This window comes from Hirundo rustica, chromosome W, assembly GCF_015227805.2.
Source record: "Hirundo rustica isolate bHirRus1 chromosome W, bHirRus1.pri.v3, whole genome shotgun sequence".
Taxonomy (NCBI): domain Eukaryota; kingdom Metazoa; phylum Chordata; class Aves; order Passeriformes; family Hirundinidae; genus Hirundo; species Hirundo rustica.
Window position 1 is genome coordinate 19,580,390 of NC_053487.1, and position 27,018 is coordinate 19,607,407.

At 44.8% G+C, this 27,018-nt stretch overlaps 2 protein-coding genes across 5 annotated transcripts in view; one reads left to right on the forward strand and one right to left on the reverse strand.

Annotated features, from left to right (window-relative positions):
• Window positions 1-22,514, forward strand: part of LOC120764805 (uncharacterized) — a 195,059-nt gene extending 172,545 nt beyond the window's left edge. The window contains exons 1-2 of one of the 2 annotated variants that reach the window (XM_040088838.2): window positions 11,860-11,991; window positions 19,858-22,514. In XM_040088838.2, the coding sequence (XP_039944772.1) occupies window positions 20,049-21,977 (1,929 nt within the window). In that variant the 5' untranslated portion in view covers window positions 11,860-11,991; window positions 19,858-20,048 and the 3' untranslated portion in view covers window positions 21,978-22,514. Of the gene's footprint in view, window positions 1-11,859; window positions 11,992-19,857 lie in introns of those variants that run through there. The other variant, XM_058423948.1, reaches the window with a different exon arrangement.
• LOC120764804 (connector enhancer of kinase suppressor of ras 2-like) overlaps window positions 1-27,018 on the reverse strand; it is a 362,406-nt gene that overhangs the window by 126,462 nt on the left and 208,926 nt on the right. The gene's annotated exons all lie outside the window — the stretch shown is intronic.

Here is a 27,018-nt window from a genome sequence, read left to right on the forward strand (position 1 = left end):
GCTGAACACACTCAGAGCCCCAAATGTCAGGGAGGCTCAGTGTCTTGTGTGCTTCCCTCTCAGGAGCCAGGTCAGAGCTTCCCATCTCTTCACACAGCACGGTTATCATCCATCACATTTTGAAATCTAATTGATCTAATTGGTACACTGTGCTGCTGGTTTATTATTCTTTCAATAGTTCGGCATCACCTTGTGCTGTCAGCCCCAAAGTTTAGAGCCCCCAGCAATAACCAAGAACATTTTGTTCAGAGAAAGCAATTTCTAGATTCCTGAATGCTAATGGAGATCTTCAGGCAAGGTGGGGCACACAAACACCACCTCCCAACCCCTCGAGAAGAACCCAAAACTTAAAAGTCCTATGAAGTTAAGGTGATATTGCTCTCCACAAGTTCCTAAACTGGAAGGTTAAGAAGGGATGGAGCCAAACTCTTCCTGACAGTGGGAGGATGAGAAGCCAGACAAGTTGGAACTCTGGAAAGGAATTATTTTTTTCAGTTTTACCATCAGGAGAATAAAATGATGGAACAGGCTGGCAAAGCTGTGGAATCTCTGATGTGGAGATGATTAAATTGTGACTGGATGAGGCCCTGAGTAACCTCCTCTAGCTGGGTCTGTTTGGATTTTTCATGAGAAAATGTAACTTCCACCTTAATGTAAACTAATTTAATTTCAGCAAATTTTAAATTCATTGAAATCTTAAAAATAAAGATTGTCCAATCCTGATTGCTGGCTGGTTGCTTAACTCTGTTGCATAGGAAACTCTGCTTTAGATTTTACTCCCCATCTCACTTGTTCTCTGCTGTGGTTTTAATTTAATAAAACTAGGCAGAAACACTAATTAATGTAGGGATTTTAGTGTTAATATTTTTGTGGGAGGGAGAGATTAGGAGAAAAATAAACAAAGCAGGCTTAAGCTTAAAAATGAACTGTGAAAAGTGCATATTATATGGCTCTATGCAAGATATTTACTATATGTGTTGTGTTGTGTTAATTGCTGGTGTTGTATTAATATTTTGATAGTATAGTAAATGAAGTTTTGTAGTTAAAGTGTAGTTTTTGTATGCCAACCACAGGAAAACATAAATCCTTCAGAGAAAAAAAGAATTTCCTACCTCCTTATCAGAAGAAACCAACTCCTCCTGCCTCTCAGCCTTGAGAATGCCACAGAGATTAAAGGAAAAAAGTGATACTAACCAGAGACGGTTCTTTGTTTAAATAAAGTTTATGCATCATGTATGAAATATATGAATATTCAACAGGCTATTGCTTTTAAGAGATAGTCCTTTGTTAGCAGAGGTCCTTCTCCAGAGCTTGTGGCTCGGGAGAGGCACCCAGACGTCTGTAACTTTGTTTTTATTGTCTCGTATTGTCCTAACTCTAAAATTGTTCAATTTTTACTCTAATTCTATTTTTATAACCATCTTATTTACTATTAAACTTTTAAAATTTTAAAACAAGTGATTGGCATTTTTCACATGAACAAAAAATGGTTTTATTAACACACACTAAAAGAATAAAAAAAAAAAAAAAACTAAAACAGAATGAAACTTTAAAAACACAACACGCTTCTTTCCTCTTACAAACTATTAACTTTCTTATTAAACAACATAGAAAAACACAACTTAGGGTTTTCAGTCAGTTTCACTACTTAGACATAACTACACATTATTTTAGCAGAAGAGTCCTTCTAAGATCTTTCATGAAGATGTTTGGTACAAGACAAAATAGTCCAGTGCTGTCACACATCTGCTGCCGCCCGGAGTTTTCGCAGACTGTGATGTTCTATCCACAGAGCTTCTCAGTGTATCTGGGGTACTATTTACGAATACTTCTTCTAGTCTAAAATTATCTTTGTCTCAAAAGGCTGAGACCTCCTTTCTCGACCCAGGAGCGGGGGTTTTCAAAGTTCCCAAATAAATCTCTATTACACCAGTCCTTAATTTTGATTAGAATAGCATTCAACCCAGAAATAATACTAAGAATGCTGCAAAGAACAGTTCATTTCTTAATAATTTACTTTAGAAATGTCTGGTAAAAATGTCCACTTCTTCAATCCTATTCCAGTATTATTAGTTCTTTCACTTCTCATCTAACTGACTTCATGCAGTGTCTGTTCCATGTACCTTCTGTTTTCTTCTTTCTTCTTTCTCTCAAAGAAGAATTGTGCTTTAAAAGTTCTGTGTTGCTAAGAAAGGGTTAAATTTTTTGCCCGGGCTTGCAAAGCCACGTGCACATGCCGAGCTGGTAGAAGAAACTGGCAAATGTCCTTTTTTCCACCCCTCGGTCTCATCTAAGGCAGTCCAGCTCAAAGTTGTTATGAAGCTGCAGGCTTGCTTTCTCCGCTGCCAGCAGTGATTAAGCTGGGCCATGCTTTGGCCCCTTCTGCCGTGGTCTGAGCACATGGCCCTGTCACTGCCAAGCTGCAGCTCCCCCTCTCCCCTGCCCGCAAGCAAGGGAAAGGGGCTCAGCTGGCCTAAGCTTTCCCCGTGCAGGCAGCAGCCCCCAGACCCCCGGCCAGGCCCGGCCCGGCCGCCCAGAGAGGCAGCAGAGCCCGACCAGGGCCGGGCCCGGCCCGGCCCACCCCGTTACCTCATGGCAAGTCACTGAAGCAAGAGAGAGTGTGGTCAGCTGCAGATAAGTTTTAAATGTTCCTTCCAAAGTCGCACTGACAGTTCTCATTGGTCAACTTAGCTGCCAATATCCCAGCCTGCTTTTTGATAGGTCCTTGTCCTCCTCCCCCCAACCTACGCCACGGTTAGGGCAGGGAAAAAAACATTTTACATTTCTCTATATCTAGAAAACAAAATTGTGCTAACCTATGATATTCTCTTAAATTAGTCTGCTTTATAAACTACTTCATTTGTAAAAACCAAAGATCCAAATTCAATCTTGCCCGTCTTGAAATCAGCTGCATAGAATGGGATTAGTTGGAAGAAAGAAGCTGCTGGTGAACCTTTCAGAATTTCCTTCTTTAGAGCTGTTTAATTTTATCAGTTTGCTGTTCTATTGTCTCTGTGGTCCCTTCAGCAGCTAAAGAGACAAAGTTCTCTTTGCCAACTCAAAGACACAAACAGGAGCACTGGATCCTGGAAAACTGAAGGCTCCCATGTGTTGGAGTCCAGGGCATTCCATTGGCTGCCCTGGAGGGTCAGAGACCTGGACAGGGGGGTCTGGGACCCTGGCACAGAGCCCAGAGGGACATTGGCTTTGATCCCAGTCCATGGGAAGGGCTTTCTGCATTGTGGGAAGGATTGCAAGCCACAAGAGTGTGAAAGATAGTAGTTTAGCTTATCACAGGGTGAGAAAACAGTGGGTTTGGGTTTTTAGTATGGAAGTGAATGGGAGCAAGATGGAGGATTTGGGGCGTTGTCTCCTGCTTCTTCTTTCTTCTTCCCTCACTCCATTTTCTGCAGTGACGGTGGCACAAAGTAGTTTAAGAAGATTGGGTCAAAGTAGGGATGACCTGTTTAGTATAAGTGATAGGTATTGGCAAATAATGATAAATAAAGAACACGTAGCAATTAGTATAAAAGATAGCGACAGCCCAGTGCGGGAGGAGTCAACAGATGCCCAAGCAGCTGCACAGACCTTAGTTGGGCACTGAGAAAATTGTAAGATAAGAAACAATAAACAAAGCATGCAACCTTGAAAAATCAGAACCTGAAGACTCCGTCTCTTTGTTGCATCTGGCTCAGGGCTTTGCAGAAGGCAAAAAGACTCTAAAACCACCTGAATCTCGGGACTAAAAACCAAGAACTGGTGTCCCTGGGTGGGCCCCTGGAAAGGGGCACCGAAAGGGTCACAGTGAACCTTCTGCAGTGAACATCGCAAGCTCTCAGAAGATCAAAAGCCAGACGGTCAGCTCTGGAGAAGATAAGAACATTTCTGGCCAGAGCAGCTCATCTCAAATTCGTCCCAGACCGACAGATCTCCAAGGGCCCTGGAATCCGTCACCCTGAAACCTGCTGGTCAGCAATCAGGAGACCTCTGAGGCAAATTCGACAACAGCTGCACACAAGCCTTTGTGCTTTGGTAAGAACAGTTGGATCTAGATCATGGGGGGGACCACTTCCCAGGAACAAATCTCTATTTTAGCAGCCCTAAGGGGGGTGATTTCAACACACGGTGTGGCTCTCAAGGAGAAAGAGCTTCAGGTGTTGATGCTCTGGGTCCGTTGTAATTACCCTCACTGTGAGACCCGTGTCCTATTTGAGCCAGGGTTTTGGCAGGAAGCAAATAGGGAGTTGTATGATAGAGCCACAAAGAAGGACAAAATAGCTGCTAAGCTGTTGTCCGCAGGTAGAATTATGTTAGAAGCTATATCGGAGAATACCGATGCAAGTCCCAGGATTGGGCAGCTGCCAAGCTTTATCTGTCAGCCAGTCAAAGGGAGGGGACAGACAGCTACTTTCCCCAGGTTTAGTACCTCCTCTGGGAAATGGAGGAGGGGGGAGCCCTCAGCTCTCCCAAGGTTCGCCACAAAAAGGGTCCTCGAAAGCCCCAAGAGCTGATCAAATGCTAGTCCCAGTAAAGACGAAACTTCTAATTCATCCTAGTGATCAAGAGGAACTGGACATGCTTTATTTTGAAGCAGTTCCCGAGGGCACATCACACTCATCCCAAGGGGCGGGGGGGAGACAGGTCCGACACAAAGTCCACCTCGGAGTCCCTTCACCCCCCCACAATCACCACGCAGCAGCAGCCCACCGCTCCTTTCCCTTTCCGCGCAGGAACAGGGTGCGCGGGGAGAGGGGGGAGCGGGGGGGACGCCAGGAGAACAACAGGTCCCGACCGAGTCGGTAGCGGAGGGCGGGACTGCGGCGCATGCGCGCGGGGGCGATCCTAACCTATCTCGCCGGGGCGCGGAACGCGGCAGAGCGCGGTCAGGAAGCGCGTCGGGTCGGGAGGGGGCGGATCGCGAGGGAGAACAGGTCGCGGACGAGCGGCACGAGCTTGCGAGCGGCGGGACTGAGGCATTGGGGGAGCCGGGATCTGTGTCGGCAGTTCGGCACACGCCGATGACGCAACCTACGGGAAGTAGCACAGTTCAAGATACATCTGCGTCGTGGGGCGCAGGCGGGAGGCTGAAACGGGAAACGCCAAGCAGGGTACTACAAACTCCAGAAACACCAGCAGCGGGTCCAGGCGCAGGCGCGGCAGGGGCGGGACGAGGCCCGAAACGCGGTCCTGCTCTGGGCGGAGCAAATTCTGATGACGAGGGAGAACTGGCGGCCTTTGGGCGTGAGCGGGGAGGGGACACTGTCAGGTGCTGCCAGGCCGGGACAGGCAGGGGCGGGACAGGCGGAGGCAGAACAGGCAGGGGCGAGGCGTGGCCAAGGCGGAGAGTGTCTCCAGGGTGCCACCCCCACGCGGCAAACGCCACGGAGCTCGACTCCGCCTACCAGCGGCTCACTGGTTGCGGAACCACCTACGCGCGGCGATTCAAACACAGCTGTTGCGTTTCTGCAGATGGGCGCACGTCCAAAATTATCTCAGGTTTTACAAATGTACCCAGAAATTGAAAGCCTTTTAAGAACTCGACATACTCCGTCAAAGGCAGTGAAAGAAATATCAGATCCATATAGTACAGTGAGCCAGCAGATGCCAGCTGTCGATGTGTCATCGTCACCTAAGGGCGGGACTGTGAAGCCACGACAATCACAACGAGCGTCAGGCACACCAAGTGGAGCACCTTTTAGCAGCGGGACAGCCACGTTGCACCGCTTTTTTCCAGTTTCATACAAAAAATCAACTTCTTCAGAACAGCAATTCAAACAAAAGCTGAGAGAGCCTTTGTCGATGGTGAGGGACGATGAAGCTGCACGAGAAGAAGACATGTCAATCACTGATGACGACATCATCCGCATCACTGCTTCGGAGGGCATTCCTATCCGGAAAGCAAAAGCATTTGAGTTTTCACATCAAGCATCATCATTTTTGTTATCTAAGGACTTTATGAAGCAGTTTTTCCTGCAATTCAGTGAAGCAGCTTCAGAATTCCAACAAGACCCAACATCTTCTTTCTCTCGACTTTTTCTTCCGAGGAAAGGTGTTGCAGAGAAATTGCGTGATGCCCAGCAATCCCTAGTTCCTGTTCCTCAAGAAAAGGAAAAGGAAATGAAACAAGATGAGGTAAAGCCTCAAAACCAGGTAGATTCTGGAAAGGATGAAGCAGCAGTGAAGCTGCAAACACAGCAATCAATTCCGGTGTCAGACAAGACACAATTTCCTGGTGCACAGGTATTTCTTGCAACAGATTGGACTGAAATAAGAAAGCATGCATTGAAAGGGGAGATGCTTCAGATGGGTTCAAGAAGCATGGCAATGCCAGTGACTTATGATGCACAGGATGCAAACCCAAGATGGGAGCGATTGGATCATGAAGTTGTCAAAGATCTGATGAAAGCCATTCGTGATAATGGATTGGGGTCTCCATACTTCAAACAACTTTTAAAAGGGGCATTTAATATATATGATTTGACACCATTTGACCTCAAATCCCTTGCTTCAATGATCCTCACCGACTTGCAGTTCATCATCTGGGAAGCAAAATGGAGAAGAGCTCTTAATGAGCTCAGGGACAAATATCAGGGAGGAGCAAATGCAGGCTTCACCGTTGCACAATTGGCCGGTGATCCACCACTTGACAATCCAGCTCGTCAAGCCAGACTTTTTCCTCGAGAAGTGTTGACAGACATCAAGAATGCAGCCAGAAAGGCAATGGTGCAAATTCCACCAACAGGAGTTACAGAAAGTAGTTACACAGACATAAAGCAAGGTCCTTCAGAATCTTTCACCTCATTCATCGATCGTCTCACGCAAGCAGTGGACAGGCAAGTCACTGATGAGGGGGTGAAACCACATTTGATTCGGTGTCTTGCTTTTGTGAATGCCAATCCAGAATGCAACAGTCTGGGAGGAGTCAACAGATGCCCGAGCAGCTGCACAGACCTTTGTTGGGCACTGAGAAAATTGTAAGATAAGAAACAATAAACAGAGCATGCAACCTTGAAAAATCAGAACCTGAAGACTCCGTCTCTTTTTTTTACGTCTGGCTCAGAGCTTTGCAGAAGGCAAAAAGACTCTAAAACCACCTGAATCTCAGAACTAAAAACCGAGACCCATGGACAATGGGATGGTGAATCTCCATTAAAAATCTGGAGCAGATATTTTGCCCATCTAGTGTGAGTTATGCTGAATTTCCACGGTGAACCTTTCATGAGAACATTACACAACATTCCTGCTCTTTTAGCACTTGGTGAATTTCAGGAACACATTTCCAGCCACACTTTTAAATCAAATTTAATATCACAGTCCTAACATCCCACTTGCTTTGACGAGATTCATTCCCCGCTCAAAAAACCCAACAGATTAAAATCTTTAAGGCCACAAGACGACAGAGTGATAAACTTTTCACTAAATTTTACCACTTGTTTCTTTCTAAAGTTCTTAGACTCTTGTTAATCTCTGTGTATTTTTGGAAAAAATCAAATTATAATTTTATCTCTTAACAGATGCCATCAGAGAGACATAAAACCTGACTAATCACACAGAATTACCCTACATTTTGCTATTTGCTCTTTCATCCTAGTTATTAAAATTTAAGAATATATTAAAAAAACACCAATTTTAGTGAATGATTCATAGCCTTCAAATTATCCTACGCAGAGCTTTCATCCTTGTTTTCCCAAGAGAAAAATAATGAGCTTGTTTCTTGTTGACTATTACAGGAGCAGAGAATCCCCTTGACATATCTCTTACCTGAAAAGCTGGAAAGATTATTCTATGTAAAAAAATATAAAAGTTCTTATATTAATTTTTTACTTCATGTGGTTCAGCTTAGGCAGTGATATCCAGAGAATTGTTTGGTTTACCTCAATTGGAGTGATGAGGTACATGCACAGGTTTGGCCAATGTGGCAGAGGCCCTACTGGAGTGGCACCTACATGTGACGTGCAGAGTGAGTCCTGCTCTGCAGGGTTCTCCTACCTCTCTCCTTCCAGTTTCCACTACTGCCCTCTCCCCGCAGCTCTCTGTCCACCTTCCTCCTGCTCTGCAAACTCAGGAATGTCCATTCCTGTCCTACCAGGCCTTTCCTACCATGTCCTTCCTTATCAGAACCTACTCTGCTCTGTCCATCCCGGTGACTCAGCTCCCAATTTTCCTTCTGTTCCCTTACTGGTCTGTTTCCTGCCCTTAGAAGCAAAATACCACTGAAGGAATTTTTCAAAATGATTAATCTCTTTTTTTTCTTTTTTTCACGATTGGGATTTTAGTCTCTCTGGTTTATTCTTGAATGTCAACAATGATCTCAGAGAAAAGAATAACAAGCTGTACCCATTATCTCGAGATAGGGCAAGAGTCAAGGATTCTCAGTCTGTGAAGATGGCTCAGACTGGTCAACATTTAGAAATAAATAGTTGCTCTTTAATAACTGATATGTCAGACCAACTCTGAAGAATGACACTGACCTATGTTAGAGAACAAGGAAATGTTTCTCAGCCATCAAATCAAGAAACCCGTCTGTTTATGAGTAACTCTGCCACTGTCCCCTAGAGACAAAGTGAATTAAAGGTTTTTAATTCAATTCTGACCTTTGAAAACATATGGGAAGGCATCAGCCATTTAAAATCACATTTTGAAGAGACTTTTCCCCAGAAAACAGCATATCCAGTTGTCAGGGGAATTTTCTTGAAAATTTTCTTGCCAAATCATCTGGTTAAAGAACTAGGATATAATGACAGCAGTGTGTTTTTAAGTGTCAACAATTATTTCAGCACAGGGAAGCAGTGACAGCAAAGATGCAGATTTGTAAAGCCACAAATGATCAGGGAACTTTTGTACCCCTTGATCTTTTGCCCCATAAAAATGGTTCTTTAATCCTATTTCAACTGTCAAAGTTACACAGATGCATTTAAACAAATGCCATGATATTGCTTTGAGAAGGTGACGGAGGTTTGTTTAAATTTCATACCATTAAAAGTCCCTCAAAAATTTTTTGTGTGTCTTATATCTTGCAGTCATTTGCCCAAATTTAAACACCTCTTTCCTTCCTGCAAGACAAGTTCCACTTCTCAAAATTATTAAGATAGCAACTGTTGCCATATTCTTTTAGCCTTCTGATTGTTTGCATTTTTGTAGTGGAGTCTTCTCACAGATTGTAACATAAACAAAGTGATTGTTTTCGCATTCCTCCTTGGAGGAGGGACAATTGATGGACTTCTAGTGTGACTAGTGGGGTGGAGAGGTGTCAACCTTATTCTCCAATCTCTGGTCATTGCCCAGAATCTATATAAGCGAGATCAAGAAAATAAACTTCCCTTTTTTTTGCCCTGACTTGACTGTGTGAGTATCATTCTTTTCGTGCCCTCTAGTGACAAGTAACTTCTTTTATTCTTCTGTATAAGCAGATTTGGTTTTGTTTTGGCTTTTAGGCTATGAGAACCTTTATATGTCAAGCATGATGGAAATTTGCCAAGTTTCTATAAGCCTTTAAAAATAATTCTAAATAATTAGATTAATACCTTGACAGTTTTAGGACAGGCATATTCCCACAAAAAAAGCTGCCTTCCTATTCAACTTTTTCTTCTTGCCTTCCTTGCAATTCCTTTCTTGTGAAAATGGGAAAGATTGGCTTCCATCACCTTAAATTAGAAATGCCTCAGAAAGAGAAGCACTATTTGAAAAGGTGTTAGACACTGGATAGATGATAATAATCCTTCTAAAAGGAGGTTCTGTTCATCTAACAGCTTGGCTGTTTGTTCAGCATTTTTGTTTTTCCAACATTACACAGTTGGTTTCATAAAAAATTTTATGTCCACAATATTTGCTTTCCTTAAATTCTTCAAATGAAACAGGAAAAGTTCCCTCTGCAGAAAAATTAAGAGGCTTCTGGATATTAGCAGTGCACATCTTAATTAAGTGTGTCAGATTACACTGCTTCAATCAGCAGGGGGAAACTCAGACAACAGAGAGAAAAATAATAAAAAAGTGAAAGGAAGAGGGATAAAAGTCCTCCTTTATTCCAGAAGGAAAGAAGAAAACATTCCACAGACATCAGAAGATACAAACCCAAACAATAAAACCCCAACTGCCTCCCCATTTAGAATCTCCTGCTTAAGAGGAATCATTAATCTCATCAAATAAGATTAAAGCTGCATGTTACACAGAAGTATCTCTGGATAGATGAGCTGGACATCAAGTTCAGAAGATTTAAAAAAAAAGTTTCATCTGAAATAATACTGGCTGTAATAATCCTTCACTATGGACAATCCCCGATCATCCAAGAGCAGGAAGGGGGGAAAAAGCCCCAAACCTCAAAAATCATTCTATGATCCCATTCTATATCTCTATATCCAACATCTCCAATAAAATACTGCCTGTTTATGTGACCAGCAAAACTGCTCCAAAGCTGGCTCTGGGCATAGAAGGAGGTAAATCATAGCAAGGTTCGCCCAGCCTTTCATCAACCTTCATCCCCAAGGATTTAGCAGCAAGCTCAGGAGCTGCCAACAGCAACCCAAGCTCCTGGCTCAAGGACTTATTGTGGATCCATCAAGCTGAAAAATTTAAAGTGGGGAGGCAATTTTCTTAAATCACAAAGTTATTTTATTCTATTCTGTGGTGGTGCAGAACTGTTTTATTAGGTTTTTATAAGAAGTTTATGTTATGGTTCATTTCACTGTATCCCCAATGTTGTAACCCTTTTTGTGTTGTCTGTATAACAAGGTGTTTTGTGTCAGTCCTCCCACCTCCCCTTGCTCTGGGGCAGCCTGTCTCTCCAGGAGCCCTCCCAGATTGCAAAATCTCAGGGAGAGGGCTTCAGGTGATAGGTCCCCTGGGGGGAATTCCTTTCGCTTTGGATTTTAGTGGTCCAAGGCTTGTTACCCCCTGAATTCCCTGATTTGGTGTCTTGTTTTATTCTCCCTGGAACCCCTCCCCCGCTTATAGGGGGTAGGAGGGAGGAAAAAACTCTCTCAGTGTCTCAGCCGCTCAGCTCTCAGCTCGGAGCTGTGAGCCTCTCTGCTCCTCAACTCTGGAGCTAATAAACACCTTTTAACCTGCTAAGCTGAGAGCCAGCCTTTTCTCTTCTGCTGCTGTCGGCTGTCACAACACTTTTGGGGTCCACCTGCTAAGCCGAGAAGCCGAAACGAACCGGGACCATTCTGTGGCTGTGTTGACTCGAGCTAGCCAGAGGTCATCTCCCGCCCGGTGTGGGATGGAACCAGACACAGTGAGACAGAGAAAATAAAGCAAGGGTGCCTGGCAAGAGCACACGATATTAACAGAGAACTCTTCTTTAAAAGCACCAGTCTGTCACATATTAGTTTCAAGTCCCCCAGCAGATCAATCTTCTCTCTAGCCCCAGTGGACCTCTAAATTCCTCCTTTAGGGCTCGGGTCACCGTTATGCCCACCTGGTACTGATTATCTACGCATTCTTTGGGCCCCAAAACGGAAACATGATATAGGAGATGGCCAAAAGGACAAAAAGAGCATGCGCAAGGAGACAAGTTGAAAAGTTCAACTCAGAGGATGACTATGTGCTTCATCCCCAAAGACCCCCGACGACCACCGGAGTGATCAATAAGAAGCAGTGCACAGCCTCAAATAGGCGTGGAACTAATTTCAATACGAAGCGGGGACAGGCGGGGTTAGGAAATAAATATGTATTAGGCATATCATATAACCCTAGTTTGTAGAAATAAAAAGGGAGAAACAAAGCTCCCAGGTGTGCATGTCTTTGAGGAGTTATCCCCATGCACCTCAGCGCTGAATAAATTCATACCTACTCTCTTAACCACTCTGTGAGTTATAGTCTTCTCTCTGCACATCATTTTGGTGAGCCAGGCAGGAGGATCTCTGTCCGGCTGTGGGAGCGGCCGAGGAGCGGATTCCCTGGCGCGCCCCCAGGACCTTCCCGGGAGGGACCCCGGACCTCGGCTCGCTCACCGCGGGGACAGACAACAACCTGCTGGCCTTGCGGATAAAGGTATGAATTAAATATCGGGGAAGGGGCAGCTGATAAGTCGTGCAGAGACGTCTGACGCACAGCACAGTCCCGGTAGGCTTGCAAGCAGCCGGCCAGGGAGAAGCCGGACACAGAGGGGGAGGGATCGATCCCCGGCCGATAGCGAAGCCGATGAGAAGGGGTCTCACTGAGCTGATAGAGCAGCCCGCTAGCGACTCTGGGGGTGAGTCGAGTGAACCCTTGTTTTGCTGCTATTTTGTGTGAATGCTAAGTCCGGACACGTTGAGTCATTGAGTATGACCAGTGAGTGAGTGAGTGAGACGCACCAGAGGTGCGGAGCGATTGTGGAGCTCTATCCGCGTTTCCGACCTCGGGCGACTGAGGCGGCCGGAGAAAGGCAAAGCGACTGGAGTCAGTGTGGGGCAAACCCGAGTGTGAACGAGGGGCGTCATGTTTGAGTGTGAAGTGGTTAACATTTGTTCCAACCGTGGACAGACAAATTGACAGAGTCTCTCCTCAGCAGTGGTTTGGGCTTGATCCTTGGGAATTGATTGATCCAGTGAATTATTGGCTAGAAAGAGGGAATAAACGGGTCTATCTAGGAAGAATATACAGAACTTCTGCAGGGAGATTGGTGGCCTTGGACTGGGAATAACCTGCAGTACAGACCCTAAGTATTCCAGGGGAGGTGAATGGGATAGCCTGTTCTTGTGGGAGACTTAGAGCTGTCAGAGAATCAGGACATTGGCATCTGGCATGGGTATTATTGCAGTGTAGAGATTGTGAAAAACGTTGGTATTGTTACTCTAATAACCAGCAGGGCATATGCCCCCTGTGTAAGCTGAAATATTATCGTAATCAGGTTGACGTTGAACCTAAAACTTTGAAGGTTGCATGTGGAAAGTCACATTGTGTGCCTGCAAATTGGGGCTGTGTGTGGGAAGATAATTGGGAAGTGACTCTGAAATTGTGTGAGGAAAAGTTTAGGCGAAAACAGGACAGAACAAGAAGGAGGAGATAATGGGTATTGAACAAAGCAAAGAGATCCCCAAAGCGAGTCCGCTAGGCTGTATTATTGCACATTGGAAAAATATTGCTGGACGTGGGGGAACTGAGAACAAGAGAGATCTTATCAGATTTTGCAGAGATTGGTGGCCACTATATAAATTGGATGATGGAGCGAGGTGGCCACCTAGCGGAACTTTGGATTATAACACGCTATTGCAACTCATGCTATTTCTCAGGAGAGAAGGCAAGTGGACGGAGGTGTCCTATGCCGATATGTTTTTCTCCCTTCGAAATCACCCCGAATGGCAGAGGCATTGTGGGATCAGGGCTCCATCTGACCCTCTGGTGTTAGCCCTGGAGAAAGAGAATAAGACTAAGAGAGGAGGGCTTAAACGGTGTTGTTCAGCATGTAGCATAGGGCAAAGATGTACAAAATCAGACAAGGTTTACCAAACTGTGGCCCAGGAACAAGACCTGGTAGATGATTTGCTTAAGCCTCCTGTCCTGGTTTGGGACAAATTTGGGAGAAAACCCCTGTATAGGATCCCTCCAAGGAAGCAAACTCACGTGGCCCCTCCCTCCAACCGGTCCGGAAAAAAAACCCTCTTTGGAGAAAAGTGGAAAAAACTATTTTACTAAACAAATGAAGTGCATACAAGTATAAAGAATGGATAACGTGAAACAATAAAACCTCTCGTTCTGAAGTGAGATGGCAAATTGAGAAAGTCCTTGCCGTGGGTGTAGCTCGACTCTCTCAGTCTCTCCTCAGTCCCAGTCCCTCCGGCGCTGCTGGAAAATGCCGAGGTCCAGGCCCCGGTGGGCCGCAGGTGCAGCCCCCAGTGCTCCCCTGGGTTTTCAGTCCAGAGCAGGTTTAAACAGTTCCAAGAAAAAGGAAAAAAAAAAACCAGTCCAGGGAACTTCTCTGCCCTAGCTAGCTGAAACTAACTACAAGCAAAAAAAAAAATCTCTGTCCTGCCGTCTCTCCAAGCCTCCGCTGAACACGCTGTCCGCAGAAGAATGTGGAGGAGTCGGGCAGTTTTCTCAAAACAAACTCCGCGCTTCTCCTTGCTCTTAGAACCAGTCTTAAAGGCACAGGACTCAATATACAGCACAAACAGAACAGACGATTGGGAATACAGGCATCATAAAGTTACCCTAGGACATTCTACCCCTTGTATCCCCATATCGTCAATTTACTAAAACTAATATATATTCTAGCTCTACACACACATACATCTATATAAAAACAATATGCAATATACAGCTACATACAGTGGCAGTACTATTTAGCACACAGTTATAATTACACACGGTTCTCACCCAACAATTAAATCTCTCTGGGGTACACATCGTGTGGTTTTATTTTTGCAGCTTGATTTACTTGCTCGTTGTTTTGGTGCTCTTTATTAGCTTGACTCTTGGGGACATGGGTATCTACATGACGGACTTTGACAGGTAGCTTCTCTACCTGAGTGGCAATGTCTTTTTACTCATCTGCAGCTTAGATTGGTTTTCCCCTGGGTTTGCTGCATATAGAGATCGTTGGCACACAGATATTTTTGTGCTACACTTCTTAGGACTCGTTCCTAGAGACTGCAAGGACTAGCCTCCCTCATCATTTCTTGGTCAATAACTGGATCATGTGACAGGGATTCTAGATGTCTCGCTTCAGTGCTATCTAGTATTGTAGCCTCGCCTGCAGCATCCCAGAGGCGGATTAACTAACTAATTATAGATTCATTAGGTCGTCGAGTATAATTCTTTCTTAGGCCACGAAGGTCTTTTAGGGAAAAGGACTCAATAGTATCTCCTGCTCTTGCAGCAGTTGGTCGGGCTCTTGATCTTGTAGCAGTTGGTCGGGCTCCTGATGTTGTAGCAGCTGGTTGGGCTTCTGATTTTCTATCAGTTGGTTTGGTTTCTGACTGTGTATTATCAGTTGCTTCAGCTTCTGATTGTGTGTCAGGTGGTTTGACTCCTGACTGGGTGTCAGGAGGCATTGAGGATCCTTCACCTGAATTATCATCTACTGGTCGATCGGTTTTGTCTGTGTGCTTCTTTCTCTTCTTTACTGCAGCAACTACTGGTGTTTATGTCATCTGAAAAGACAATCTCCGCCACTGCCATTTCCTTCAAGCGCTGGATCCCTTGTTCAATGGTTTTCCACTCTCTCGTGCCCCGCAGTGGGCGCCAGTTAGAAGTATGTCCTGGTTTGGGACAAATTTGGGAGAAAACCCCTGTATAGGATCCCTCCAAGGAAGCAAACCCACGTGGCCCCTCCCTCCAACCGGTCCGGAAAAAAAACCCTCTTTGGAGAAAAGTGGAAAAAACTATTTTACTAAACAAATGAAGTGCATACAAGTATAAAGAATGGATAACGTGAAACAATAAAACCTCTCGTTCTGAAGTGAGATGGCAAATTGAGAAAGTCCTTGCCGTGGGTGTAGCTCGACTCTCTCAGTCTCTCCTCAGTCCCAGTCCCTCCGGCGCTGCTGGAAAATGCCGAGGTCCAGGCCCCGGTGGGCCGCAGGTGCAGCCCCCAGTGCTCCCCTGGGTTTTCAGTCCAGAGCAGGTTTAAACAGTTCCAAGAAAAAGGAAAAAAAAAAAACAGTCCAGGGAACTTCTCTGCCCTAGCTAGCTGAAACTAACTACAAGCAAAAAAAAAAAAATCTCTGTCCTGCCGTCTCTCCAAGCCTCCGCTGAACACGCTGTCCGCAGAAGAATGTGGAGGAGTCGGGCAGTTTTCTCAAAACAAACTCCGCGCTTCTCCTTGCTCTTAGAACCAGTCTTAAAGGCACAGGACTCAATATACAGCACAAACAGAACAGACGATTGGGAATACAGGCATCATAAAGTTACCCTAGGACACCTCCCCACATAAGACAAGAAAGGGATGAGGAGGAGGATGTAGACTCAGAGGGTGCAGACACTTTCCCGATTGCACACCGGACTAGACAACAGACACACATATTACAGGCACCTCTGCGTGAGGCAGTGGGATCAGAGGGAGGAGTGGTATTAGTTAAAGTTCCCTTCTCCACAATTGATTTGGAAGCATGGGAAAAGGTCGCTAAAAACTATCGCAGTGATCCAGTTAACACAGCCAAACGTCTGCGATATATAATAAAACAACACAATCCAGATTGGAGCGATATGCAATTATTATTGGATGCACTGACTGAGACAGAAAAACAATTAATCATAAAAACGGCAGGGGATCTGGCAGAGGATTATTATAAAACCCAACAGCTGGATGTGAAAGATTATTTCCCACTCCAAAACCCACAGTGGGATCCAAACAGAACAGCAGAATTGAAAAAATTGGAAAGCTATCAGGAATGGATCGCAAAGGGGATGGAAAGAGCCATTCCCAAAACAATAAATTGGACAGCCTTATATGCAATCAAACAGGGGCCCTCTGAGTCGCCATCTGAATTCCTTGAGAAATTAAGAGATGCCATGCATCGTCACACATCACTGGACCCTGGGTCTGAAGTAGGGATACAGCAACTAGTTAATCTATTCCTAGGGCAGTCTACAGGTAACATAAGGCGTAAACTTCAAAAGCTTCGAGGAACAGATGGGAGGAACTTAGAGACTTTGTTAGATGAGGCGTGGAGAGTCTTTAGTAACCAGGAAGAAGGATATAAACAAGGAATGAGGAAGCTTGTAGCTGTTGTAAGTGAGAGAGAGAAGGGAAAATGTGGGCAGAGACCACCTAGGCAAGGCCCGTCCCGGCTGGGCAGAGACCAGTGTGCGATCTGTAAGAAATATGGTCACTGGAAAAATCAATGCCCAGAACAAAGACGGGGTGGCTTTCAGGACAAGGGAAACCAAGAGAAAGGAAAGGTGACTGCATATGTGGAAGAAGAGTGAAGAGGACCGGTAGATCTCACCCCAGAAGATCCACTGGTTATAAAATTGGAACTGGGGGAAAAAGGGAAAGAAGTAGAATTCCTGGTTGACACAGGAGCAACGTATTCAGCCTTAAATAAGACTTTGGCACCTGTGGGGAAGAATTATGTTACAGTGATAGGAGCAACTGGCCAACCTGAAAAAGCATATTTTTGTAAACCATTAAAGTATAAGCTTGGAAAGCAATGGGGCATTCATAAATTCCTATATCTGCCCAGCTCCCCGAGACACCTTTTGGGGAGAGACTTGCTAGAACAATTACAAGTAGCCATTATATTTAAAAATGGGGAGGTCACTCTGGAGGTAAATGATGAACAATACATAGAGGCATTAAGTTTAATGTTGACAACCGTTCAGACAGAGGGGGAAATTACTCTGTTAACATGCCTAACACCTGAGTTAACTTGGTTTACTGTTTTAGACTTGAAAGATGCCTTCTTTTGCCTCCCTATCCATGAAGACAGCCAGAAAATTTTTGCATTTGAATGGGAAAACCCCAAAAGCAGGTGCAAATCCCAGCTCACATGGTCAGTTCTACCTCAAGGTTTCAAGAACTCTCCCACTCTGTTTGGGGAGCAACTTGCCAAAGATCTGGAATCCTGGGAGGCTCCCCCGGAAGAGGGAAAGTTACTGCAGTACGTGGACGACATCCTCATAGCTACCCGGACAAAAGAGGCATGCATAGCCTGGACAGTAAGTCTTCTAAATTTCCTGGGACTACAGGGGTACAGGGTATCAAAGAAAAAGGCCCAGGTAGTGAAGCAAAAGGTAATCTACCTGGGTTATGAAATCAGTGCAGGACAGCGGACCCTAGGGCAAGATCGCAAAGAAGCGATATGCCAAACCCCGAGGCCTCAAACGGTAAAGGAACTGCGAACATTCTTAGGAATGACAGGATGGTGTAGGCTCTGGATACACAGCTATGGGTTGCTTGTGAAACCTCTGTATGCACTCATTACAAATGGGAACAGAAACCTCCAGTGGACAAAAGAGGCCACGCAAGCCTTTCATCAACTGAAGAATGCTCTAATGTCAGCCCCGGCTCTCGGACTCCCGAATGTAAGTAAACCGTTTTTCCTGTTCTCCCATGAAAAACAGGGAATTGCCCTGGGGATACTGGCCCAGGACCTGGGTCCATACCGGAGAGCAGTTGCTTACTTCTCCAAGCAACTAGACACAACAGCCAAGGGATGGCCGGGATGCCTCAGAGCTGTTGCAGCTGTGGTGCTGAATATTCAAGAGGCACGCAAATTCACTTTGGGTGGGAAAATGACTGTATTTGTGTCTCACGCAGTGTCTGCAGTCTTGGAAGTAAAGGGCGGGCACTGGCTTTCCCCACAAAGGTTCCTGAAATATCAAGCCATCATGGTAGAACAAGATGACGTAGAGATAGTTGTAACTAGCATTATCAACCCAGCTTCTTTCCTTAGTGGGAATCAAGGAGAGCCAGTACACCACGACTGCTTGGAGACCATCGAAGCCTCCTACTCCAGCCGCCCGGATCTGAAGGACACCCCTTTGGATGACGCAGAAACCTGGTTCACTGATGGGAGCAGCTACGTCATCAGTGGAAAGCGACATGCTGGGTATGCAGTTACCACCTGCAGAAAGGTAATAGAATCTGGACCCTTGCCAACAAATACCTCTGCACAAAAGGCTGAGATAATTGCTCTAACCCGTGCTCTAGAGATCGTGAAAGGAAAGAAAGTAAACATTTATACAGACTCAAGATATGCATTTGGGGTTGTACACGCACATGGAGCCATTTGGAAAGAAAGGGGACTGTTAAACTCACAAGGGAAAAACATCAAGCATTTTCAGGAAATATTGCGGCTACTGGAAGCAGTCCAGCTACCTGAGCAAGTAGCAATTATGCACATCAAGGCACACCAGAAGGTGAGCTCTGAATTGGAGGAAGGAAACGAGCTGGCGGACAGAGAGGCAAAAGAAGCAGCAAAAAGTGAGATAACGATCGAGGGAGCCTTAATTCCTGATGGACAGGTCTCCCTTGAAGGTAAGCCAGTATATACCAGAAAAGATAGGAAATTAATTCAGGATCAAGGAGGAAAGTATAACCAAGAGGGATGGGCTATTACTGCAGGTGGGATAATAGTCATCCCTTCTCATTTGTTATGGTCTCTAGTAAGGGAGGAACATCAGAAAACACACTGGGGAATAGAAGCCCTGTATAACTATCTAATTGAAAAGATTACTGCCAGGAATTTATATTCTACTGTCATTCAGGTAACCCGGCAGTGTGATATTTGCCTCCAGACCAAACCCCAAAATGCTCTCAAACCAAAACTAGGTCAAATTGGAAAAGGCCACGGGCCTGGACAACAGTGGCAAATTGACTTTTCAGAACTCCCAAGAAAAGGGGGGTATCGATACTTGCTGGTTTTAACAGATACCTTTTCAGGGTGGCCAGAGGCTTTTCCCACCAGAACTGCCAAAGCCCGGGAGGTAACCAAAGTATTACTACAAGAGGTAATACCACGCTTTGGAGTTCCAGCCACAATATCTTCAGATAGGGGGCCACACTTTATTTCAAAAATAGTATAACAAATCAGTCATCACCTGGGCATAGACTGGGAGCTCCATACCCCTTATCGCCCCCAATCAAGTGGCCAAGTGGAAAAAATGAACCATTTAATAAAACAGCAAATTGTTAGGCTGGGACAAGAAGCTAATTTACCCTGGCCTCAATCTCTCCCACTGGCATTGCTGCGGATCCGAACCAAGCCTAGAGCTAAAGAAAAATTAAGTCCCTTTGAAATGCTTTACGGGAGACCATATGGCGTGCAAAAGGGATTGTCCACCCAGGTAGGGGAGGAGAGGCTGACTGCCTATATGATAGCCTTGAGCAAACAGCTCAAAGCAATTGAGAAGCATGTGGCTGGAACTTTGAGCAGAGGGCTGGATGGGCCAGTGCATGACATACAGCCTGGAGATTATGTGTATGTTAAGTCTCTTGCAGAAAAAACTTTGGAGCCACAGTGGGAAGGACTGTTCCAGGTGCTTCTCACCACCTTCACTGCAGTTAAAATCAAGGAACAGAGCGCCTGGATTCACCATTCTCAAGTGAAGAAGGCTCCAGAAACTCCTTGGAAAGTAACCCCAGGTGACAATGAACTGAAATTAAAACCTACTCGGGCATAATGAATACATTGTGGTTGAGAATATTCCATAATTTAGCATACAGGAATCCAATCAGTAGAATTGTTTTGTTTGTTTTGCCTGTAGCTATAAGTGCAACCCAAGAATTGGAAAGTGTCTCTAACCAGAAAAATGCTGAATGGCCTTGGTCCCAGGCTTTCATTCAGTATACTGGATCCATGGGAAATTATTCCGACATAAAGGATTTAAACCTATCAACCGTGGTTATGCATGAAAACCAGATATATGAAAGGCGAGAATGGCAGAAACAAAAGCTGTGGAGCCTTCAAGAAACTATAGGGGAGGTAGTCAGAGTAGGATGCCGAATGATTAACGGGACTAACTATGAAAAGGCAATTCAAATTAGTGTCTCGACTTCTCCTGCAGATTATCACCGGGAAATTTGTGATCGTCTAAGTAAATCGGATTGTTGGTATAATTTTACGTTAGTACAGACGGTGAATGTGATCTGCCTTTGGGGTCGTGGTAACAAAGGGCTCTCATTTAAATTTAAAATAACAACTACACCTATTGCAACAACCAAATCAACTGTAACCCAAGCTCAGACCACACCACCTAAAATTGAACACAAAATTTATGAAATTGGCCCATATGTAATAAGGAATACGGGACAACAACAACTGTTATTTAATCCAGAGTGGTCTCTTAAGCGTATTGAAGTACTAATGCAAACAAACATTTCTGAGATTCAGCCAGCCTCTTCCTCTTTTCTAAGAACATCATCCGAGGGCTGGACAACATGGTTACAAAAGCAAGTGCACTTCAGAGGCAGAATGAGAAGAGATTTAACTGGAATATTAGGAACAGGATTGGGGGTCTTAAATGGAATCGATTCAGAAATATTAATGAACAAATTAGCCACTGCCACAAATGATTTGGTAAAACTAAGACAACCCCTGCAATCCTCTTTATTAGCACTAGGAACTAGCCAATGGGAAATTTCCAAAATACTACCAAAGTGGAAAGAAGCTGAGGACCAGGACCATAAGCTAATAATAAACGCACTAAATATAGCCCAAAACAATGTGTCGTTAGCCCTCAGCTGCATACAGGCACAATTATGGATACAATCAATCGTTGCTCTAGTAGTAAGAGAGGGAAATGGAGGTACTTTTCCAATTGAAATTCGGAAAATTGTCTGGGACAATGCAAGCAACCTAGAAAGAAAACTTCAGTCTTGGTGGACTCTGGTAAATTTTACCTATGTCCCTACCACTGAAATAGCTACTACTTTTGTACTGACTATACACAATGCCACAATTTATAATATCCACCCTATTATTGCATTAGGATTAAATCATGAAAAAACAGTGCTCTACCCCTCAGAACATAGAGCATGGGCCCGGATAATGAAAGAAAAGTGGCAAACTGTGAATTTGGAATCTTGTGTTACCCGGGAACAACAAGGGTTCATCTGTGAGACTAACATGATTGATGCACAAGATATATGCCTAGACACTGAGCAAAACATTTGCCACTTTGAGATTCATCCAGATACTAGTCAAAAGACTATGCTTGTGTATATTGGCCTAGGCTGTGTATGTTTAAGAACTGCATGTGTTTCTGTAGAAATAGATGATAACAATGTAACCTTGACTACTAAGAACTATTCTAATTTTTGTATTTGTAATTTTGTTAAAATTGTAGGGTGTGATTTTTCATATTTAGCACCGGTTTCATCCCACCAGTTGATAAGATCCAATTACACAATGTACCATCAGTTATCACCAGCACCCATTGGAATGAACCTTACATTAGTAAGACAACTAATGAACCACCAAGACCTGACAGAAATCCTGAAAGAGATTCAGGAAAAGGGGCAAAAGACTCTGGTTACTGTCTATCATGATGTAAAAGAAATAAGCAAAGTATTACAAAGGGTAAACCAAGACACAAATCATCACTGGTGAGATGCACTCTTTGGATGGTCGCCGACTGCAACTGGGATTTTGAACACACTTTGCCACCCCATCATTGTCATACTGACATTAGTAGGTATAAGTCTGGTGCTATCAATTGCAATGCTTGTTTGGAATTGGAGAATGTTAAAACGGATAGCGACACTGACTTCCCTAGCAGCAGCCTATGGTAATGCAATGAGGGATACGTATCGAGATGGGCGGGCTGCGGAGGTGGATTGGGAAAGGAAAAAGCATCAGTATTGCTAAGTAAAAGAATTTACTGATTTTCTAGAAAAGGGGGGACTGAGACAGAGAAAATAAAGCAAGGGTGCTGTGATAAACATTAACTATTTTTTGTTCACTGGAGATCAAATAACTCAAGATAACAGGAAGTTACTATGTTACTATCTAAGCTTATAGGCAAACATACCCTTGCCCAATTTCTTTTCTCTCTCTCTACTTGCTTAATCAGCTTTAAGTTTCAGGAATTCCAGCTTAGTTACCATATAAGGAAGAGGACAACTACAGCCTTCATCTCTGCGACCACCGAGGGACAGAAAGAGACCCTCCCAGCAACATGTCACACATACATCATCGGAGGAAAGAAGCAAGATAAAAGCAAGACTGAAAAACCTGCCAATTCACGGCAGTTGGTGGAGCGAGACTCCCCCTGCCGTCCAGCGCTGTATTTGCCTTTGCTTTGCTTGCTGCAATGTAATAAATTCCTATTGGAACTTTTCTTCGTGTTCATAGTCTATTACAATTTGGTGCCGTGACTCGGATCCACCTGCAAGATAGGACTTTTGGTTCTGCCTGGGGGGCGCCCCGCCGATCAGTTGGCGGCCCTGGTAGACCCGATTCCTGTCTCGGTTGGACCGACGAACCTAAATTCAAGGCATTAGGCAAAGGAAGCCTGCAGACCCTATAAACTTTGTGCACAAACGTCCGAACGAAGACGCAAGACGCGTGAGTATCTGTGTGGAAGAATCCGTTCGGTCTGGGTCGGATATCCTGGAGTGCTGCGAGTGTGTGTGTGTGTGTGTGAGAGGAGAACCGGCAGCTCGGATTCTCCAAGCGATTGCGGACCCTCAGTAGTGCGGTTCTCATTGTCCGAGAGGGCGTGAGCCACGAACAAGGGGAAGCGAGTGACTTCTGCACCACACTTGTGTGAGGGCACTCCAGAAGATGGGACAGGGGAAGAGCAGGCCCTCTACTCCCATAAAACTCCCCCCGGTGCCTAGAGATAGCCCACTGGGGTTCATATTAGACAATTGGAAACATTACCCTAACACAGGGGGTAAAGATAAAGCTAAAATGATCCATTATTGTGTGGTAGTATGGGGTGGAAAGGAGATTTCCCGGAATATTTTTTGGCCTATGTTTGGATCATCAGAAGATTGGGTGAGGCAAAAACTCAACTTGTGGGTAAACACTAAAATTCCTTTTAGTCAGGAAGAAAGTGAATATGCTAATGTATGGGTTACAAGACCTGGGGGTGAAGTGCTCCTGTTTCCCCTCAAAGAGGGAGGACGAAAGAAAGACAGGAGTAAAGAGGAAGAAGTCTTACTAATCCCACCTCCTTACATACCCCCTCAGAACCCCCAGATTCCAGATGCACCTCCAATGGAGCCTCAGGAAGCAGGAAGTAATCCCGAGCCCCCCGAGGAAGTGCAGGGACCCATAACCCGAGGTCGGGCTAGACAGCATAACCTATATCCCCTAAGAGAAATGCCTGTGGGGGGGGGGCCAGGGACCTCACCCAGCGATAGGGTTTGTTTCAGTACCTTTGAGTTCTGGGGATGTTCGGGAATTTAAGAGGGAGATGGGGAGCCTCCTGGAAGATCCTTTGGGGGTGGCCGAGAGACTGGACCAATTTTTGGGACCCAGTATTTATACTTGGGGCGAGTTGCAAGCCATATTGAATATTCTCTTCACGGCCGAGGAAAGAAATATGATTAGACGAGCGGGGATGTGGATATGGGATTCACAACATGCACAAGGACCTTTAGCAGACACCAAGTGGCCTTTGCAGGATCCCAATTGGAATCATCAGCAGCAGGATCACAGAATCAATATGCAGGATCTGAGGGGGATAATAGTACAGGGGATCCGGGAAGCGGTGCCTAGGGGGCAGAACATCAACAAAGCATTTAATGAGAGACAGAAAAAGGAGGAAACACCTACGGATTGGCTAGAACGCTTGAGAAAAAAACCTGCAGATGTACTCGGGCTTAGATCCTGAGACACCGTTAGGGCAAGCACTACTAAAAACACAATTTGTGGCTAAATCGTGGGAAGATATCAGAAAGAAGTTAGAAAAATTAGATAATTGGCAAGATAGAGACCTGGATGAGCTATTGAGGGAAGCACAGAAGGTATATGTGAGAAGAGATGAAGAGAGTCACAAGAGACAAGTAAGAATGATGGTGGCAGCAGTAAGGGAAACTAGGAGAATTGATGCCCCTCCCAAAACAAGTCAAGTGGCCCAGAGAAATGGGGGAGGGGTTCCCCGGGTAGAGAAAAAGGATGGAGGCGTATGTTTCTACTGTGGAAATAAAGGACACTTTCGGAGAAACTGCAGGAAGCAGCTGAGGGATGAGAGAGTCTTCAAAGAGGACTGAAGGAGTCAGGGGCTTCATTTGCTGGGGACACGGAAACGTCAGGAGCCCTTGATAAAATTAAAAATAGGTCCTCAGCAGCAGGAATTTGAGTTTTTAGTAGATACTGGAGCTGAGCGATCGACAGTCCAGGTACTACCGGAGGGATGTAAGATATCAAAAGAAACTGCTCAAGTGGTAGGGGCGAAGGGGGAGCCCTTTGAAGTCCCTGTTATTAAGAATGTACTGGTGGAATCGAGGTCCAAAATGGGAATAGGGAACCTTCTGCTGGTACCAGAAGCAGATTATAATTTGTTAGGGAGAGACTTAATTATAGAAATGGGTATTAATATAGAAGTAGTAAATGAGGAAATCAAAATAAAACTCTGTCCCTTGAGGGTAGAGGATGAGGAAAAAATTAACTCAGAAGTATGGTACACTCCTGATAGTGTAGGAAGGTTGAATATACCCCCCTTCTCAGTAATCATTAAAGATCCAGAGACACCGATAAGGGTTAAACAGTACCCCATCTCCCCAGAGGGAAAGAATGGGTTGAAGCCCGAGATTGAGAGGCTACTAAGCAAAGGACTCTTAGAATCTTGCATGTCTCCTTTTAATACCCCCATTTTGCCAATAAAAAAGGCAGATGGATCATACCGGTTAGTGCATGACCTAAGAGAAATAAACAAAAGGACAGTAGCTCGTTTTCCGGTGGTAGCCAACCGTTACACCCTGCTAAGCAGACTTGGTCCCGAAAAACAATATTATAGTGTAATTGACCTTAAAGATGCATTCTGGGCATGTCCTCTAGACGAGAAGAGTAGGGATTACTTTGCATTTGAATGGGAAGACCCAGTCACTCATAGGAGACAGCAGCTAAGGTGGACCGTGCTCCCCCAGGGGTTTACGGAATCTCCTAATTTGTTTGGACAAGCTTTAGAACAGATTTTGCAAGAATATCAGACTGGGGAAGGAGTGACCCTTATCCAATATGTAGATGACCTCCTGATTGCTGGAGAAGCAGAGGACAAAGTACAGGCAAAAAGCATTAGATTACTCAACTTCCTGACTGCTAAGGGGCTCAAAGTATCTAAGGCAAAACTACAATTCGTGGAAGAAGAAGTAAAGTATCTTGGGCATTACCTAAGGAAGGGGGAGAAGAAAATAGACCCTGAAAGAGTAAAGGGGATACTATCCATACCGCCTCCAAAGAGCAAGAAACAAATTAGGCAGTTGTTAGGTCTCATGGGGTATTGCCGACAGTGGATTGAGAACTATAGCACCAAGGTTAAGTTTTTATATAAGAAATTGAGCCAAGGAGAGCTAGTGAAATGGCATGAGAAAGATGACAAGCATCTGAAAGCTCTGCAGCATGATTTGGTCAAAGCCCCTGTGTTGAGCCTACCCGATCTGAAGAGACCCTTTTATCTATTTGTAAACACAGATAGTGGGACGGCTTATGGAGTACTGACCCAGGAATGGGCTGGGAAAAAGAAACCTGTTGGGTACTTATCTAAGCTGTTAGACCCTGTAAGCAGGGGTTGGCCTACATGTTTGCAAGCTCTAGTAGCCTGCGCCCTGCTTGTGGAGGAGGCTAATAAAATCACTTTCAACGGGGAACTGAGAGTATTATCCCCTCATAATATCCGGGGAATTTTGCAACAAAAGGCAGAAAAGTGGATAACGGATGCCCGACTCTTGAAGTATGAGGGAATCCTATTAGACTCCCCAAAATTAACCCTGGAGGTTACAGCCTTACAAAATCCGGCCCAATTCTTATATGGAAGGCCAAGTGAGGATGGATTGGCCCATGAGTGCTAATCTACCATAGAAGAACAAACCAAAATAAGACCAGACTTGGATGAAGAAGAATTAGAAGAGGGGGATAGGTTGTTTGTAGATGGCTCATCGCGAGTAATTAATGGAAAAAGGGTCTCTGGCTATGCAATAGTTAGGGGAGAAGGACTTGCAGTTATCGAATCAGGCCCTCTAAGTGGATCTTGGTCGGCACAGGCCTGTGAACTTTATGCTGTACTGCGGGCATTGCAGTTGTTGAAGGATAAATCAGGTACCATTTATACTGACTCAAAATATGCCTATGGGATTATACACACTTTTGGGAAAATATGGGAAGAACGGGGGTTGATAAACTCCCAGGGAAAAAACCTGGTTCACCAGGATCTAATCCGGAAACTGCTGAAGGCCTTGAGGGGACCTAGGAAAATTGCTGTTGTTCACCTGAAAGGGCATCAAAAGGGATTGGATTTTAAAAGCAGGGGAAATAATGCAGCAGATCAGGAAGCAAGAAGGGCTGCTTTGCAGACGTCACAATCTACCCCCCAGAAAGATCCGAAGGCTGAAAGAAAAGAGCGTGAGACTAGCAGAGGGAATTTGCAAAAGATATATAGTTTTACTATGCAGGAAAAAGAAAAGATGAAAAGAATGGGGTTGAG